This window comes from Chaetura pelagica, unplaced genomic scaffold (genome assembly GCF_000747805.2).
Source record: "Chaetura pelagica isolate M959 unplaced genomic scaffold, ChaPel_1.0 scaffold425, whole genome shotgun sequence".
In the NCBI taxonomy this organism is placed as follows: Eukaryota; Metazoa; Chordata; class Aves; order Apodiformes; family Apodidae; genus Chaetura; species Chaetura pelagica.
Window position 1 is genome coordinate 1651230 of NW_009953205.1, and position 20364 is coordinate 1671593.

A 20364-nucleotide genomic window follows, 5' to 3' on the forward strand; every position below is an offset into this window, starting at 1 on the left:
AGCAGGTAAGGGGGCAGAATTCTTTTTAATTTTCACAGAAACTTTAGCTTCTTCTTCTGATTGTTTTCCTTCTCCTTCTTCAGCATATTTTTTCCTTTTAACTTGACGATTTGATCTTCTTTTCTGCATGCAGAAGAACAAAAATAGAGGTTTAACCAAGAACTTCCTGCAACACAAAGTGCAAGTTTGGGGACATTCTAAGCAATACTTCAGCTGTATCTGGAACTAAAGGCCAACAGCTGATAGATAACATGAAGTATGAGAATCACAAGGGACAGAAGTAACCATTTACTATTACTGAGGTTTGTTTTTTTTTCTTTAATAGAAACATTTTGTACTTTCAAAATTCCAAAACAAACATGGGACAATATTTTCAGGATATGGCAATAAAGCTGATACATAACAGACATAAGCAGTTTCATATTGCAGTATAGCAGCAGGATGTTCCTGTCCAATTCAAGAATCTGAGCAAAATATACAAAATATTCTTAAGTGTCTCTACTAAACAACTGTGCTATACAAAAATTAAGAAGACTTTAACTAGATCATATTGGTCAGATGGCTTATGAAGTCTCATTTGATGGCTAATAAGTTTTTTTCCTTTGTTAATGTATGTCATGTTACACATTACTTAAGCTTGTTTAACAGCAGCATTTGTCTTATTTGGTAGTTTACATCTCTAATTTTCCACTGGTTTCTGCAAGAACCCGAGGACAAGTTCCAGTTGGAGAAATAATGTTTAGTCTAAGAAAATAATTCCTTCTTACTTACTGTTTAATTTTTGAATACTTAAGATTATTAGGATATTGCATATCCTTTCCACCCCTCAGTAACAATATAAAACACTGTGTATTTAATATTATTAACTAGTAAATCCATGGAAAAATTATGATAGCAGAATCAAGCTTGTCAGCAACATTTAAAAACACTGCAATCTGCTTTAGGAACTGATAGTAACTAAAGTCAAAGTAGAACAGTGTCTGTAAAATAAGTTAATTATACTGAGCTACACAGCAAAGCATTATTTTGTATTAGGAAAAGCCTCTGCTGGTTGTAATACACTGTACTCATCAGTTGGCAGAAGAACAAGTTGAGAATAGAACACAACCCAAACTGCTGTGCTCATACTGTTTTCTGCGGAGCAGATAGTAAATAACCTTAATACTGCAGCACAGGAACTTATTCTCTGTTAAATTCAGCCCTTGATCTGGCTGTTACCTGTTAAAACACCTAGCTGTACTTTAGCAATGACATTATCAATCCTTAATAAGGTGGAGCAGTAACACTGCATGTACAGGTAAAATCAAAAAATAGGCACCACCATCCTTCTGGAGAAGCTGGGACACTGCATATGACTACTCAATCAGCTTTGTAGAATAATGTAGCCAGATTCTGTTCTGTTCTTCGATTGTTGATCAAAAACTGAGAGTGTGCACAGTGGGGTGTTAGCACAAACAGAAACTTCAGATTTACATGTAGTTAAATCAACAATAGTTTCCTGACTGAAGTGTATATATATATTTTTTTTTAAATGCCAGCTAATAGAGCAAAGAAACATAACATAAGGATTAACAAGCAGGTTCAAGTTATACTCATTATTTGTTGCATTTTTCAAAACCTAATAAGGCATTAACTGGCACTTTCCATCCATCTCAGTATGTCTTTACCAACAGACATTTTTTTCCAACATATTGATATATAACCTGAGCTGTTTGAAAAACAAACAAACAAACAAAACCAACAAAACAAACCTTCCACTTCCTGGGGCTGAAAGTGTGATCATAATTAAATGCTCTAAGGCACAAATTAAAGTAGTAACACATTTTTCCAAGAAATAAATCAGTGTATTTAAGGAAGACACTTACTGTGAAATTAAGCACCCCAAATGAATTATGGAATAAAACCCCAAACCTAACATGACCCTCCAAAGCTTAGAAATAGACAGCTAATTGCAACAGGAAAAACAACAACATGAAAATGTTCAAAAACTAAAAAGAATACATTCATGAAGTGAGGTAACTTACATATTTCCTGTTACGCTTCCCCAAACTCCTTCAAAGACAGACAAGGCACTGCTGTGACATCCTGCAGAGTCATTTCTTTCTATGCTATATCACTCTATTATCTCTCTACCTCTGTTCCCTTCACACCAGGAGCAAGAGATTTGATGATACGCCCCGTCTATCAACATCAAAACTGAAAATGACCCTTGTCATGCTAAAAATCAAATATCCAAAAAACCAAAAGCCAAGAAAAAATAGAAATTATCTTCAGTCTTAGGTACAAATTTGTAGGCCAACAAATACAGAACACTACTGGTAAGTTACAGTACTTCACAAGCACCAAACCCATTTCCCTCTCCTTCAGTGTACTAAATATTCTTCTATACCAAGACAAATTCCCTGAGAAACATGATTTCATGTGCCCTTCCAGGTAACCTTTACCTAAGACAAGCCTTCACTTGTTAATAAAAAGTCATTCTGGGAAATGGCTTCCGATTCCTTTTTCTCTCCAGCGTTATTATCTGTGAAATTCTAAATGTCAAGTCAATATTTCATAATTGTTTTCTGACACTGTCATCAAATAATGCTATTAATTTTTACTCAACAATACCTTAATATTGAATATTGATTTCATCTCTGCGGACGCAACTGCCACAGGATACAAGGCTGTGCATTTCCAGCATATAACCTGACTTTTAATGGAGTTTTCCATAAAGCAAGACAGTTATAATTCTGTTGCTAACATACAGATAATCTCTTAAAACAGTTCATACTTCTTTGTGTCTAAGTTCTAAAAATAATTAGCTATGCTACTATTATGCCAGGGAAATCTACTAAAAAATTGCAGGAATAGTTAAAAGGGAGATAGTCCTTAAGGGAGTGACTCCACTACAGAAATCCTTATCTGACACTTCCTTCAGAAATACTCCACAAGCAAGTACAGCCTTATCACCATATTGATCACCGCTCCCTTCAGATTCAACACTGCAAGAAACTACTTCTCTCACTTTGTACAGAAGCAGAGTTCAGAAAAAAAGCCAGTAAAGTTCAAACTAAGCCTTTAATATGTTTTCAAAAAGCAAGTCTCACTAACAAATTTTGCTTCTACTAGTCAATCTCTGCATTTTCCCCACAAAGTCAGTCAAATTAAGGACCAGATCCAATTGTCAGATCAATAGATGAGTACTTAAGTCTCAAACCTATGGATCTCTGCACTGAAAATAAACAGAAACAAGCAGGGCACTGATGTCCCATTATAGAAAGGGGACTCTAACCTGCAGGGTTTTCCAATTTTCAACCGGAGAAAGTAAGCTGATAATGTAAGATACTATGAGAGACAGATAGCAGCCAGAGAGAAACTGTCACTGTGTCAAAAGGCGTGTTAACACCTTGGAGAGAAGGGAAAAGACGACATGAAGAAATAACAACAAACACAAATTTAAAAGGGAAAAACTCTGATTTCTTACCTGGGAATCTTCATCCTTTAATGGCCGCTGTGGAGTCTGCTTAGCATCAGACAATTCATCTGAAGATTCATTTTTTCTTTTTTGCTTCTTACCCAGTGTGATGATTAGCTTGCTGTTAGGAAAAAAAAACCAGCCAACAACTAAGTGAATGCCATATACTAGTCTACTTAACTTCCAGATTAAATAGCAGCACATCCACTAGCAATTCCTGTATTCTTTTTTATGTAAAACTCCAGAAGCACCACCTTCTGAAAAATGAAAAATACATCTCAAAACAAAAAGCTACAACTTGACAGCAGACAGTATTTTCTACTACTGTTACCAAGTTTCGCCACAGGAAAGCAGTTACCTCACTATTGCAAACCCCGCTGAATAACATATATTTTAAGTCAATAAATGAATAAGAAAAGCAAAATCCAAAAATTAAACTGACAGTGATAAACTACACAGTTACTATAAACACCATCTGTAGGTGATAATGTTAAATCATTTATCATAAAGAAGTTATCATTGCAAAATATATCTTCTCTTATTTTCACTGAAAAAAATTAACTATGGATAACAATCTGAAATAATTCAAAGTTGTCCAACATACAGCACCTGTATGTTTAAACATGTCCTCTGCAACAGGAAAAAGGAGGGAATCGCATGAGTCTTTTTTGTCCTTGAAAAAAAAGTAACTGCAGAATGGTAACAAAATATCCAATAAGATCTCAGATAAAGAGCTGTCCTCAAATATCTATTTTATATAATATCTAATAATCAGATCTGTGTAGCAGAAAATGAGGTAGCCCCTCCAGCATACAAGCCTCTTCTACCAATACAAGTTATTCTGACAATGCAGGTTATTTTACAGCAAAGCAGCATCAAATACCGACCACCTGGAAAACCAATGAAGAGAAGGTAGAGGCTGAAATACTTGTCTCATTTGCTTCTCCTTGCTAGTGTCCAAATAAGAGAACTATCACACATTTACTATGTCCAAATTAACAATACACACAGAAAATGAAAAAATTAGATTACCAAAGCACTATGGATAGTTTAAGCAACATGGCTTACAAAAGATTACAGGCATAATTTAAAGAGCAATGAATATTTCCACTGGTTTTCAATATTTAGCCACGAGGCATGTTCACTGAAAAGGTTAAAAAAACCCAACATTTTCCACTTCCAATTTTTTTACCTTCTAGTATGAACAGAAGGGCACTGGTGAATGCATGTTGAAATAAAGGTCGTGTAAGCATAATCACAGATCTGCTTGTTCACAAAGCTGCTTGTTCAGAAGTAAAATTGGGTTTGCAAGTCCTTGATTTTCATTCATTAGGTGTTCTCAGTTTAATTATTACTTAGAAAACATGTTTCATAATTGCAGTAAATTATTTCAACAATGAACATACTGGTTTTCCTACTGTCTTCCAAGAGTAGGTTGGGGTTTCCCCCCCCCCCCCCCCCCTTTTTTTTTCTTTTTTTTTTTTTTTTAATCATAATTTTGAAAGTTAGTCCAGCTCTGAGACGAAATAGTCAGCATATACCCCTAACCATGGGCTCAGATGTTCTGCATTGACTGCTGTTTTGACATTCTTGGATGGAAATCCATCGCTTAATACTCAAACGTGATGCACATACAGGTTCTCTGGCATGCCTTTGCCTATGACCATCTGTTGGGGTGGCATTATGCCCATTCAGAAAACTCTCTGCCAGTTTCAAATGGGCATAGGTATCAACCAAATACAGATTTAGAAAGATAGCTACAAAAATGCTAGAGATATCATTTAGAACTCATTTTTCTTTTCCTTTTAAGACTACTGGATTCTCATGTATTTTTTCTAATACTCCTCTTTCTACTGATGGATAAATCACTTTTTCCATTTTTACCTCACTTTGTTTGGTAGATTTTACGTGTTACGTTAGCTCTTGTGAGTAATGTGTCAAATTAGCTAACACATTCCAAAGTGATGCAGACAGACAAGGCACATTGTGATTGTACTTCTGAGCTTGTTGTTGCAGGGAATTATGCACGTTAAACTTAATATGGATTTAAAGGTAAACCAGATAAACCTGGGAATGAGAATTTCTTTAAGATCAGTAAATTCATGAAATGAAACCTATTCCATTAAGTTCCTGGTTTTCATCTTTGGACTTTAGGAAAGTATCAATAAGTATTTTTTGTTTTCCCTGCTCTTATATTCTTCATGTTGTATCTGCTTCTGGCCACTGCTGGACAGGAGATACTAGGCTAGACAAAACTCTGGTATCAACTGGGAATGCACTCTTCTAAAATTTGTCCCTATTAAAAATGAAGAGCTGTTTTGTCCCTTGTCAATCTTTTCATTGAACCAACTGAACATATTCAGTCCAGTAAACTCACAGGATACTACTTTTAGATATTATTTTCTGACCAATAAATAAGATACCAAGTCTTCTCTTTGATTTGAAACAAAGGCATTTAAGGCCTGATGCATGTATGGCATGTGAATGGAAGACATATTTTGAGTTTGAAATGAACCACAAGATTGCTAACAACGAAGAAAGGACACCTAAATGTTCTTCCATCAAACGAGCATTGAGATTTAAGTTGGAAGGGGTCTCTGGAGGACATCTGGTCCCTACCCAAAGCCAACTTCAGAGTTTTTAAGTTACTCAGTCCAGTTAGGTTCTGCTTGTCTCCAAAGTTGACACCTCCCTGGGAAACCCATTACCAATTTTGATCCTTACTTGTGAAATGACAGAATAAAATGATTCATAATCACACGTTGCTATGTTAAGCATTTGCATTTCTGCAACCATAGCTATACTCATTTCATGCACTACTGCCTAACACTCTAGGCTCTGATTCCTTTTCTATTCAAGAAACACAATATTACCAAAGGGCACGACTATCTTACTATGGGTTGTATTGGTATCACTGAATAGCAGAGGATTTTAAGCACGTTCTGGTTTAGAACATGGGCTTATTTTGGGATAAGACTGCTCTAGCTACATCTTTCTTTGCATGTTTTTTCCTCTCCTTCTCTGTTAGTTGTAGTCCCCACCTTATGTTCACTTCTTACTCTGCCCCTGCATTCTTAATACATAATACTCCATTGCTCTGTCAGATTTATGTCTTATCTTGAGCTTGTATTCACTACTCCCAGCACTTCTCCTCACAAGCATCTTGCTGAAAGCTTAACATCTTCTCTACATGCTGCAGATCATGTTTCCTCCTCCTATATGGGTATGGTGCCAACAAGGGGAAAAAGTTCACAGTTTCACTCCTTTCTGATCCAGTGCACATAACTACAATTCTCCTTGCTATCAAAAGTTGCTGAACAACAGTACGGTGCTAAAGTTACGCATTTTTATTAGTAAAAATGCAATCTGCTCATATTTTGGCCAAAGGCTTGTGAAAAAATCTGCTGTGTGAAAACAATGATTTTCAGAAGCTTGTAAACTGGATCAATTCTGTGAATTTTTTTCACAGAGAGAGCAAATTCTCTTCCCACTTTATAAATTTCTGCATGAAAGCATAAAGATCCTTGGCTAAAATCCCTTTCTCCACCCCGAAACAAACTGTTCTGAACAGAAACTATCTATTCTGTGTCTATAAAAAGGAAAATGCAGTGGAGACACAGAACAAATAATATTCCTAGATTCCATTCCCATTTCACTTTCTCTTATCTTCTTAAATTTAAAATCTATCTACGTGTACATCTAGAAATACTTTAACAAGAAGTATATTTCTTCAACATGTATTCCCTTCTTCTGTAACTATAAAGATGTTTAATAACTCACAACACAAAACTTAAAATGCCTTCTCATGAGCCATTATTACTTATGATCTGTCACACAAGACTCCTAATGTGGTTTAGATGCACAAAATTAAAAGGTTTAAAGTAGCTGTTAAGACCACTATTTGAGGAGTACTGTAACTTCCTTCTTTTAAAAAAAGAATCAGTAAGAATCTGATCCACTCCCCTTCTGTTTGACAGCAGAGAATGTGATGGAAGAGATGTCAGCACTTTCAACAGCTTTAAAATTATATTAAAAAAACATTTTTAAAGCCTTCCAAATAGTGAACATGGGAAAGTATTAAAGGGGAAAGAAAAGAAAAACAGCCATGTAAGCAACAGCAAGTATTGCTGGGCTTCAATGCATGCCTTTAATACACCATTTTACTTCAATTTTCCCAAAAGAGAAAAACAACAATTATTAGCATTCAAAGCCATCTCCCAAATATTTTAATTTGTAGTCAAAGCACTTTGTTACATTACTAGCAATAAAACTCCTATGTTATCAACAGTCTTAATATTTATCACTGAAAACTTCAGCTAAAAATCTTATCTATTGGCAAAGTAGCAAGCAGGTATTTCCTTGACAAGACAGCATATTCTCTGGAATGAGAGTTGAAATTCTAGGAAATCCACTCAAAGTTCCATGCATTTTAACCTAAATGATACAGGATCAGGACTTCCTTTCCACCCTCCCTCTTCATGTCTCCTGTTGCTATTTGAGATTACAAAGGTTTCAAGCTATCTTAACAGTATCATATCAACAAGTAATCATATAAGGCCTTGTGTCCTGAAAATGCTCTGTCTTGTAAAATGTACAAGAGGTCTACTTCAAGGCAACAAGGACATTTTATCACTGGAGCAATAGTGGAGTATCACATATGACTTAATTACTACATAATTTAAGGGATAATTAAAAAGCTCCAGCATTGTTCATATAACACAAAAAACAGTACAGTCATTTCTGGTAAAAGGAAACAGTTCTGAATTAAGGACTACCACCCTGAACTCAATGGCTATTAACTAAATTCTTAGGATTTGGGGGATTTATTTATTTAAATTATACAGTTATTAAAAAATAAATCCTGCATGTAGTCTACTGATACTGTCCTTTACATCACCAATGAAGAGCTGCTGCTTTTCATAAGGGCTATGATATTTAATTTTATGTTTGAGTAGGTGGGAGTACATTGAGAGCTATAAAACCTAAATGCCAATTTACTTTTTTGAACAACAGAATGTTCACAAATTCATAATTCTTCTATCCTTCAGAACAAGTGGTAAGAAGTAGACTTTTTAAAGATGCATCACCTTAAATGGAAGAAGTAAATGATAATAAGTTATAAAAACCTTACAAATAGAAACAAGTTCTATGCAAAAATACCAAGGGTTTAAATAGATCCCTGAACATCAATGCACCTTGGTAAATGGCCAAGATTTGGAAAGTGGTTCTGCAGTCCCTGGAAAATTTGCAAAGTTAAATGTAAAAGATTAACTTGATTCGTCATCAATGCATAAAACAAACTTGTTACTTAATCTGGTAATACAAAATACCTGCATCCTTCTACTAATTTCTGTCAATACCCTTACAATGTTACTGGTAATGAAAATATTCAGTCATTCCTCTTCACCAATGCTTGTGGCACAAACTTTATTAATGAATCCAGCTCTAAACCACTTGACCGAAACTAATAGGCATTATTTCTTCAACAGATCAGAGGATTAAAACCTTAATCCTCACCTTTACAAAGAAGCTACTGCGTGCCTAGAAAGTAGCTGCTAGTAATTTACAGCTAGCCATGATATCTTGCACAGAATCATGCTATAATTTTTTTTTATATGTAGATCCCCAAGGAACAACAAAGGGAAATGTACATAGTTGACCCCAAACACATACCAATTATGTTTAATTAGCAAGGAAAAAAAAGACTGTTCAAAAATAATCCTGTCCCCTAAATCAAGACACAGCAGAGAGAACTCATCTTCGTCCTAGATCAGAACTACTCAATTTCAGTAAAAGTTGAAAGGTATTACAGCCAAAAGCACACTTTTTCCTGATGCCTACCAATTAATTCTATCAGTCTCTTCAGAAACTACTGTTCCAACTCCAGCTCCAGCAGATAAGTAACAGAGTATAATGTTTTCACAGATGGACAACTGTGTAAATCTGCAAATTCTCCTCAAGAGCAACAAAGGGTGAGATGCACAGGATACACTACATGAACAAGTCTCTTATAAGATCCCAGCAACGTTTATGATCACCGTCTAAATAAGTTTTCTGTTTGAGTGCTGGACTAGAAACGGCACAATCATGCTGATACTGGACAGGCTAGCAGAGATGTGAAAGTTCATACTAAAACCACTGTTCTCCAAACACTCCTCACAAAAAAAAAATAAAAATAAAAATAAAAAAAATAAAAAAAAATCAGTGTGTCTGCTGCTTTTTCAGCTCTATACTAGACAGCAAATCAAACAGGAGTCACCTGAAACGAGCATCAGACCTAAGAACTTAACACACAACTCCACAGCACCTCCCGCACCAGCCTGGCTCAGAATTCAAACTGAATCAGCACCCTTAACAGTTACTGCCAGTTAAATGTGTTTGCCTGAGAGAAAACCGAGTGAAAAAGAAAACGTTCATCTGGGAGGTCATATCATGGTGGCACTCATTCTAAACAACAGATGCAACCGAACTCTCCGCTACTGTTACAAAATGTATATAAAAGTACATTAACATGTATACTTAGCTTATTCTTGTTATTGTAGAGGTTTAACTTATTTTATTTTTTAAAGAAGAACTGCAGTTGCTAACAGCTTGTAACAGTTGAAAATTGTTTGTCTTTTTAATAATGAGGAAACTTTTCACTCTCCTCAGGTTTTCTTTCCTGATTAAATGCAAGCAATGTCATATTTAGAATTATGCTTTTTTTTTTGTAAGACTTGAGTAAAAACAGAAAAATAAAAGAATTTTTCTCTTCCAATTTTTAAGTAATCTCAAAGATCCTTATTTCCAAGAGATATCCAAAAGTTTTAATTCAAAATGCCTCCCTTCTCCTTCTTGCCCAATAAACCACTTGTCTTCTAAAGGTATTATTTAAGCATGGTAAAATTTCTGCCCAAGAATCAGTTTGTGTTAAGATAAATGAGAAAACCAATGTACCACAATCCACACATTTAAAACTCCAATCCTACTTTGACATAACTATTTCCATGATGTGCTCACATTTGTTAAATATTTTCTTAAGCATGCAAGATAGGAAAAAAAAACCATAAAAGTGTTGCTGGCCTTCTAAAACTTATTAGTTACTGGATTAAATTTTGTTCTTCTCTAAATAAATTTTATTAATAACACATTTTTTTAAACATCCTTGAAAAGTATAGCCATTCTAAAGTAAATACTCTTCTTATATAAGATCAATAGTTAAATTTGCATAGAAAACAAGAGTCCAGTAAGACTATTTGTTAAAAAAACAAAGACCTTCCTGCAATTACTGCCCTTCAAAACCACTGCAGTATATTCTTTGCTAAACAGTTATTTTACGTATTTAAATAACATAAAATAGTGCTAACATAACAAGACATGAAGCTGTTTGGATGCATAAGTGAAATATGTAGACGCCTTAAAGCATTTCATTTATTGCTGTCCATCAAAATACATAGAAATTCTACAAAATATCCAAACAGGAGAAGATGAGTAAATCCACAAACATGAAAGTGAAATCATGTCCCTTCTCTGCTCTTTAACAGGATCCAAGTGCTCAATCTTTAGGTAGGCATCTCAGGCAGTTACAACAATACCTGGCAGCATGATTAATTTATCAGAGTGCTGCTCGAGCATTACTTAATTAATCTGGCAAATACTGGGGAGGCAAACCTCCGCTCAATGCAAAACTGTGAGAAGTTGACCATGTTTCATTTTTAACTGGAGTCTCTCCACCAGTGCAGAGATGGACTCTGGAGCAAGCACAAAGCCAGTTAAAAACAGTTTGAGCAACGTTCATTTCCCAACTGACAAGGCCTCGTGAAATCTTGAAAACTGATCCTAACTCATGTGCACAGTTAAGCATCTCGTGAAGACAGGAAAGTGAATGCAGAAGTATAAATCTAAGGTTAACAGTTTCGATTAAAAACAGTAAAAATATGGAAACCATGTAGTACATTGTAAGGCTGCCATTTTGGCAGGTTTTGTTACCCAAAGGAACAAACAAAAATCAGATTAAGGGCAATTCACATAAAGCTTCAGGAAACTGACACTAGCTAAAAAACAGTGTAAATTTTCTGATTGGACGGATCCACAGAATGTCGGTTATAGGACATGAGTAAATTCACAAACATGAAAGTGAAATCATCTTTGGAAGTACACATCCAAAATCCCACTTCAAACACGATGGAGCAAAAAGAAAAGGAAGCACTATACACTGTGCTAAGGATTATTAGGAACAGCATTCATATCAATCCAGAAGCAAAAAAGAAAGAAATTAGGACTAATAAATTTCACAACGAATCAAGTTCACAGCAGTAACCTTTATACTATAGGATAACTTCTCAAGGAAGTTGTTTACTTCAAACACATAAGCAAAGCACTTATCTCTTGAAAAAAACAAGAACCTGCAGAGAAATTGGCTGATTAAAAGAACATTCATCTCTCCTCCACATACATGAACATTTGCATATGTATGAGACATTTAAATTTTGAGAGATATGCCAGTTAATATTTCTGTTACGGCAAAAAGATTTAAAACATAAAAATCAGACTAGCTAAGATGTCCATTTCAAGCCCTGACTGACAAACTTCACATTTGAAATTGCACACTTTCCCTTACAAGTATACAGGAGAAATAGGTTAGCTCTAGAGTCATTAGACCTGCTATCTACTGAATCCCTGGGAGCATTAAATGATCTAATGTCTTGTGAAAGCTCCTTATGCCAATGTATATCCACCCATCTGACCCAGCCAAGTCTGTGAAATTCTTAAAAGGGCCGATTAAATTAGTATTATAGAAGACTACAAAGTGCTTAGAATACAAAATTTCCAATATATACTTGATTTTTTTATACGTGTGATATCTATAAGAATATTGCTAGCAAGTTAATTAAACTTCCTGTTTCTCCCTACGCAGTTTATCCTGCCCATTTTATTGAAGATACCCCAAAATTGATAAAGACAGCATTTATAATATTTGATAAATTTAATCTGGAGTCAGAACTGATTACAACACCAGATGAAAGGTACGCTGGTCTTGTCTGTGCTTCCAAGTATAGCATATTTCAGGATATGAATTTAAAATAATTCCTTTCAAAGGGACAGTCCTACTATGATTTTATCTAAAAAGAAAACAGTGCATTCTTGTTCCTGAATGAAAGAGTCCACACAAGGACTTAATCTGGAAGAACGTTGTGTAGGCAGTACAGAACATTTTTATCAGCAAGCAGTTTTCATTTTAATCAAGGATTTACAGTCTGAAGTAAGAAGACATTTTAATCTACTTACCCAATTTTTGTCTTCTCTTTAATTTTGGACAAGGAACCAGCTTTCGGTTTTTTGCTCTCCTTGTCCTTTGGTTTGGATTTAACTTTTCTACCCTTCTTTTCCTCTTTTCCTTCAGCTGAAACGCTGGGGAAGTTTTCAGGACTCATTACTCGTGGAATGTTTCTCTCTCCTCTCTCTTTTGCTTTTGCAATCGCTTCAGATATTATGCGATTTGCCTTCTCTTGTTTACTTTCTGAGTCTGCTTTTTTCTTCTGCTTCTTTTCAGACATTGCCCTCACCTGGGTATTCTGCAACTTAGTATATGATCCTGAACCATCAGTCTTCTTGGAGGAAGGAGGCTGTAAGAAGAAACAAAAGTAAATAAAATCACCTTATTTTAAGAATATCAACATGTATTAAAAAAAAAAAAAAAGTGTGCTTTTTATCTGGATCTGAATTAAAAATATATATATAAACTGGAAGAGACTCATGCAAATAAAAAAGAAGGAATCTCATTTATACCACAGAATGGCGTGGGTTTCACAGTAACTACATCAATTGTGGGTTTCAAACAACCAACCCACATGCTGCAAATCAGTAAAAAATATCTTTCTAAAATTCTCTCAGCCTTCTTTTCACCTCTGTAGTTACAGCCAGCGATCCTTAACCCTTCAAGCATGCCCATACGTTTTACACACACCTCCAATAAACGTTCTTCTCGTAAAATCTAAAAAAGCAAAGAGCTCGAAGGTCACAGCATCAATATTTCGCCTTTGGTGAGATATCAAGACCACAGATACCTTAACGCAGGCAAAAGATCTACAAGACCGAGTGCTGAACAGATGCTCGAACAAAATAAAGATTAAAAACCAGACAAAAGATAAAACCAAAACTACACAGCCCTACATCAGAAAGCAGTATTTCTTCTATTTAGATCAACACGCGATCAGTGTCTTAGCTAGAAAACACCACTTATTTTCAGGTTTTTAATCACCATTTAATCGTCGCAGCATTGTTTACGAATGCAATATTCAGATTACCAGCCTCTCTTGAGGCTCTCTAGAATACATGTTCTTGCCTTCCTCCCCTCCCCCTTTCCCCTTTGAGGAATGGAAAGAATTTCCTATTCAAACAGACACAAAAAAACAACAACAACCCAGCAGATAACAGTTCTGTTACGTTCTCACCCGTAAACGCGCCTCTGCCTAGAGCCCGGAGAAAAGCCAGCAGGCACGTCCAGAGACATTTTCTGGGCAGCTGCAGCGCACCTGAGCGGGTCCATCCTCCCGGCAGCGGGCGCGGGTCCCGCGCGGGATGCACCCCCGGGCCTACCGGCTCCAACAAATCACCGCCACCCCAGCAAACGGCAACCAGCTCAAGATGGCGATGCAGCACGGCTCCCGCAGCAGCAGCCAGTAATAAGGAAGGTTATTCAATCCCATTAGCCTTTTAGCCCAAAGAACCCCTCCTCCTCCCACTCATTCAGGCTCGCACTTACCCTTCCTCTTGGCCTCTTCGCCGAAGACATGTTTGGCGTCAGACAAAGGCTCGCCCTCCGCTTTTCCCGCACCCCGGGCAGGGCTCAAGAGAAAAGCATTGGAAGAAGATTGCTAAATGGCCTATTTAGCGAGCCGCAGCCAAGCGATGCACGACCCTCCACAAACACGCGTTGTGATTTATCCACAGGCGGGCACCGCCGCCTTCCAACAAAGCACCGAAAGAAACGAACGCACAAAGCATCAAAATGCATCAGCATGAATATTAGAGATGTCGTTAAAAACACGGATCCTCCCGCGGAAGTAGGCCAGCAGATGGTGCTGCCGTTGTTATTCCATTCGACTCCGCGGTTTAACCCCCAACGGGCCGCTCCGCTCCGCGCTGCCCTACGCGCGGCCTGGGCACCGACCCTGCCCGGCCCGCCTCCCGCTGGGAAAGCAGGGGAACCTACGGGGTTTTCTGTCTCTGAATTCATGTCAGCTTGGCAGTTTTCGTTTCTCTGATGCAAACGGCGGCTGGGGGGGGACAGAGACCGAGATCGGAATCTGTGGCCTCAGACACATTCTGCTCTGCAGTTACACTGTTACATTTGTACACCGAGTTCATCGCTATCAACTAGCAACAGTGCCTGTGTAACCATTTGCCTACACGCTTCCCTACTTCCTACAGAAAATGGAAGAACTCCTTAACTTGATTTTATCCTTCTTGCTCCCTGCCCAGACCTGTAAGACGCTTGGCAGTGAAAAATCTCGATTTAATGCGGCACAGCTACACTGTAAACTCCTCCTCATTCCTAGGCTGCTTTAAAATATCAGAAGAGTTTTTAAATACTTTTGAGACACACGTATTTTTCCCTAAGGAACTTAAAATACTGCATAGATTTTGAGATTGTTAATACTAGGCCTTACACTTCATCAGAATTTCCCTTCTATTTAAGGTTAATCTGTAAATGAAGTTCATTGCCCATTTAAAATACTAATGGTACCAATACATTAAATGGATTTTTAATACCACTGAAATTCAAAGATATTTCTGTAAATATGCAGCTTAATCGTAAGAACTTTGGAGAACTCTAGCCAAGATACTTTTACATTATAGTTACAGTACCTGTAACAAATTGCAGTGAGTTGTTAGGGTTTTTTTCATAACTTAACAAAAAAGCTAAGTAAAATATTACTTTGCATTTTGAGATCATTTCAGCTAAAAAATACACTGAATGTACTCTTGGTATAATTTCAGCTCTAAACCAAATGTTACTAAAGCCAGTATGGCTAGAGGATTTTTAGAAGACATGGGTACTTACTCGAACATTCCTGGGTCAGAAACATACAAAAAAAGCTTAGTAATTATGTGGACGATATAGAATTGGCAGCTTCTTCATAGTTCTTTTGCAATAGTCTTCCTTTATACTATATTACTTTTAAAAGAAATTATCTTATGCTACATTTCCTCAGAGCTTTAAAGCTGCTTTCCAAGTTATTTTGATACCTTTAACAACAGGCAACCTTCGATCATCCCTATTATTGTCAGGTTGATTGGCATTTACCTGAGCAGTTTCCAGGCCTTTTGCATGTAAATAGATAACAAACTCTGGGAATGAGGGGCCTTTCGGTTGGAAATGGGATGAGAACAGCTAGACTTGGCGCCCAGCATCATGCATATGTAGGGTTAACCTAAGTCTTGCTTGTTGTCCCTTATGACAGCACAACTTTGAGAACTCTCTCTAGTACACCCAGCCCTACAATAAAGAATGCCTGCCTTCTAAACCTTACAGACAAGTGTTAGAGGGTTCTTTCAGCAACCGATTTTTACGGTAACAATTTCTCAACAACTTTTACTACTTCCCTGTGAATGTGCTGGATGAGGCTATGTTTTAATTCCTCGGGCTGACCCTCTGCTTCTTGCTCTACTCTATTGCTTCTAAGTTGCATCTCCTAGGCTAAACAAACAGTAAGCTATGTGTTAGAGATTCAAAAGCCCATGTTTTTAATTTTGCTATGACATTTATAACCATATGGAAAGGACATTCATTCATACACGAAGGCACTAGCCAGATATTCAAAGCTAAATAAAGCTTTAATGAAACCTTCATAAGGGAAGTCACCATTGTCACGAAAACCAAAACTGGAAAGCAACAAGTGTTTCGAGATTAGAAGAACCAGAAACATGCTTGCACTACAGGGGGACAATATCTGCATGTACTTGGCAACAAAAGTAATCGAATACAGCAGAGGTCTTGGATAATAATTTCATGCTTCCACAAAATGTGTGGTTATAAATAGTTACACGGTTACACATCACCATGCACACTGAAAACAATTTCAAAAGCTACATAGCATCTACAACAAAAAGGACAAAGCGTTTTGCCAAGCCAAAAGTACCCTACCCCTTTATGAGAGGGAGCACAGTTGATACATACTAAAGGAGCATATCCTTTTCCCAATGGTTTACAAACCTGTTCCATCTATGTTAAGAAAGAAATTCTGAACTGACAAACGTATAAGGACAAGGTGGAAAGGAAGACCCTGAGGCAGCCATGTATTTAAAAGCTGAAGATTTTAATTGGAAAAATACGGTTTTTACTTTTCAAGGTTGCAAAGATAATAATCCAAATATAACTGAATGTAAACCAATGCAATGGTCTCAGAGTCTGCACAGACAGAGCTCCAGAGTATCTGCTGCTGCTAATAGCTTTGCCAAGCAGCAGCCAAGTGCAATGAGCAAGTCTCCCATCTGCTCCCCGCTGCTCTCGCAATCCTGTGGGCAGCAGGCAAACTGGCAGGAACCGTCAATGCCATGCTACTGCTGCTGCCTCCCGAAGCTATGAACAGCAGCAGCTACAGGCTGTACTGCTGTTCCCACGGAAGAGCTAGCCCTAGAAAATACTTAGGATGGAACAGGTAAGACAACAGCTGCCAACTTCTCCACCTATGCCCCGAATTAACAGCAGCTAGGAGAGTGTCTTCTCCTCAGCAGTATTCAAAAGTATTTGGCATGCTGTCTGGCAGGAGAAGGTACGCTATACATCTGAATGATATCTTCACTAACGTGATCAAGTTACCAAACAATATTGAGAGAGAATCATGAAAACAGTCTTCCCAATAGCTAGCTGGGCTCTGCTGAGTAAGCTTTTCATAGAAAGGCATCTCCAACATTTTGTTGGGGGTGCGTAGGACATGCATTTGGAAACCCTCACTGGCATAACGGTACTTCCCACAGCAAGAACGAATCTCTCCTCAATGCTTAGACATTGGGTTTTTTCCTCTTGAAGGCTAAACCCAGATTTAATTTGCTACAGAACTATCAGTTTCTTCACATCCTCCACATACCACTACAAAGGAAGAAAATAAGTTCTACCTCCTAGAAAACCCTTTTAAATCTTGCCTTATCTGTTCCTTAAGTAAACATTGCTTTGACTGTACAAACATCTTTCTTACAGTAGTTGTGGCCATTCACAGTAGAGGAATATTGCTTAAATTCTGTGAATGCACAGAATCTTTAAGACTAAAACTCTCTCCTGAGTTGCATCCATTCTTGATATACTCTAAGGACTGGTAATGCCTTTCCTTGATATTTTAATGAGCCACACATTCCTGATTTACCTATATAAAGCATTTTTTAAAATAATCAATTTCACTTGTGGATTTACTCACCCAACTACCAGCTACAACTAAGAACTAAATGATGACCATAACTAGTTTAACAATACGAAGCTAAAGTTTACATTTGCAATGTCTTGAATTATTCTTTTACTTCTATTGGTAGCAGTACACATCTGCAGGAAGACGCACATCCTAAGTACCATATGCCTTGAGAGCATAACAAGTTCTTGCTAGTCCTACCAGATCCTTCAAAAAATCAAGATGACCTTGACATCAACTACACTGAAAGCAGCTAAAATTAGCCACCTGGAAACCTGATCTTCATGCATTACCACATCATCTTTGCCTTTATTACTAAACAAGAAATCCCTTTGAGCTTATCAAGTCACTAAAATAGTATCAGTATCACAATCGTAATGCAAATAAATGAATCACACAACTAATGGCAAGCAGTAGTTTGGAGTTTCTGTCCAAATCAGCTTCTCATTGTTTCACCTGATAATCACAACAAAATTTGAAAATTGCTGTTGCTTTTAAGCAGCTACAGTGAAAAATCTAGGCAATCTCCATTTATAATTTGAATTATAACATTGTATAGAGGAATACAACTTTGTAAAAATATATGAACCCAACTCAGCTACTTCTGAATTCTAGTACTCTGAACTTCTCCTTTAAATTAATGTGCTTAAGTAACTCAAGTGGTTTATGATGGGGGGCTTTATAATAAAAAAAGTCTATCTATTAAAAAACAAAGAGCTCACATATTAAAAAACAAAGAGCTCACACTCTTGACAGAGCCTGTCCATAGAAGATCCCTTACAACATGAATTTGTGTTCCCCACATACATGCAGAAAGGAGTCTTCTTTACTGAACTGCAATCACAGCAAAAGAAGTGGTTTGCTTTAGATGATGTACTGAAATACAATTAATTTGAACTACTTGTGCACAACTGATGGGAAGATCACCTAATTGTGCAACAAGGTTTCTTTTCTGCAGAGAAGTGCCTATTTTTCCCTTCAGAGTTTCTTTTGGATTGTTTTTTATATTCTTATTCAACAGTTGCACCACACCATCTGTTGGGATTGCTCTACAAAGCCAAGATCACTGGCAAATGAAGATCCACGGGGCTCTATCATCTTTCCATTGCTCTTTGGTGCATATATGGAAATATCATGAGAGCAAATGAAGCATTCCAAATCGTGGTTCTTTCAATATGCTGATAATACTCTTCCTTCTTCTTCTTGCTTATTATCATCACTAATGAATGTCTTAGTGTTTAAAGAATACAGAATTTCAAGACACAAATATGTGAAATATAACCCAAATTAAACTAGACATGCTACAGATAAGACTGAAAAAAGGGAAAAAGACATGGGGAAAAAACACTTTTTTTTAAATCTTCCACATTTGTTATGTGTAATATTGATAAATTTAAACTACAGCAATGTGGCCAGACAACAGTTTTTATCTATATAATAGCCAGTATAATAAAAAGTGCAGTGAGGAATGCTAAAACGTTTTTACTGGACTTAAAAATTTAAGCTTTTCTCAAGACCAAACTACAGAAACATGCCTTTTTTTTGAATCCCTTTCCAATTTCAAAACGGAAGTAAACTTTTAAACTCATGTTCTCCCTTAAAAGAAATAATGCAGTAAGAAAATACATCCTAAATACATTATCTCCTAACTTAAGAGAGAAATACTTAAAGGTAAAAAAAACCACTTCACAAAATGGAAGCAAACAACAGGAAATCCTTAAACAACTTTTGGCTGGCTTAAGTTTGGGTTTTGTAATTCCTCTCCCCAAGGTAAGGCCTGATTTTAGACATATTCCTGAGGTTATTTTGGGAGGCTTTAGGAAAATCAGAAACGCTATTATAAAAATAATACCTGTTACAGAAACAATGTTTATTACAAAGCTGCAAGAATAAGTATCACCAAAAATTCACAGACACCTAAAAAATTAATCATTGTATAAAACTATGATTCAATATTCCATCTTGCCAGTTTCCAAACATCAGTATCTTAGAAGTACAAGCAACAAAATGCATTAAGTAAAAGCTTACTACAGTCAAGATTTTCCTAGTCCTTCTGCTACTACCTGCTGAATTTTTATAAAGCAGACATAGCAGCAGGATGAATAAAAAGGGCAGACAAATGCCAGTGTCAGTAGTGTGAATGACATTTTTGCTCTTCAGCTGCCTACAGAGCTCTGAATTGTGAAACAGCAAAAAGAGTTCTGCAAGACACCAGTAGACTATTTCCTAATGCTCCTCAATCTAAATCATCCCACACTAAATAAAATCCATGGCAGTCTAGCAAATGCCACATATTTTTAAATTTGAAAATGCAGTGTGAAGTATCATAGAATCATAGGGGTTGGAAGGGACCTCGAAAGATCATCTAGTCCAACCCCCCTTCCAGAGCAGGGTCACCTAGAGTACATCACACAGGAACGCATCCAGGTGGGTTTTGAATGTCTCCAGTGAAAGAGACTCCACAACCTCCCTGGGCAGCCTGTTCCAGTGCTCTGTCACTCTCACAGTAAAAAAAAAAAA

At 36.8% G+C, this 20364-nt stretch overlaps 1 protein-coding gene across 1 annotated transcript in view; it reads right to left on the reverse strand.

The window, feature by feature from the left end:
* Positions 1 to 20364, reverse strand: part of CHD9 (chromodomain helicase DNA binding protein 9) — a 73112-nt gene that overhangs the window by 37000 nt on the left and 15748 nt on the right. Inside the window, 3 exon segments of the mRNA XM_009997473.1 lie at positions 6 to 123; positions 3470 to 3581; positions 12728 to 13065. Of these exon segments, the coding sequence (XP_009995775.1) occupies positions 6 to 123; positions 3470 to 3581; positions 12728 to 13065 (568 nt within the window).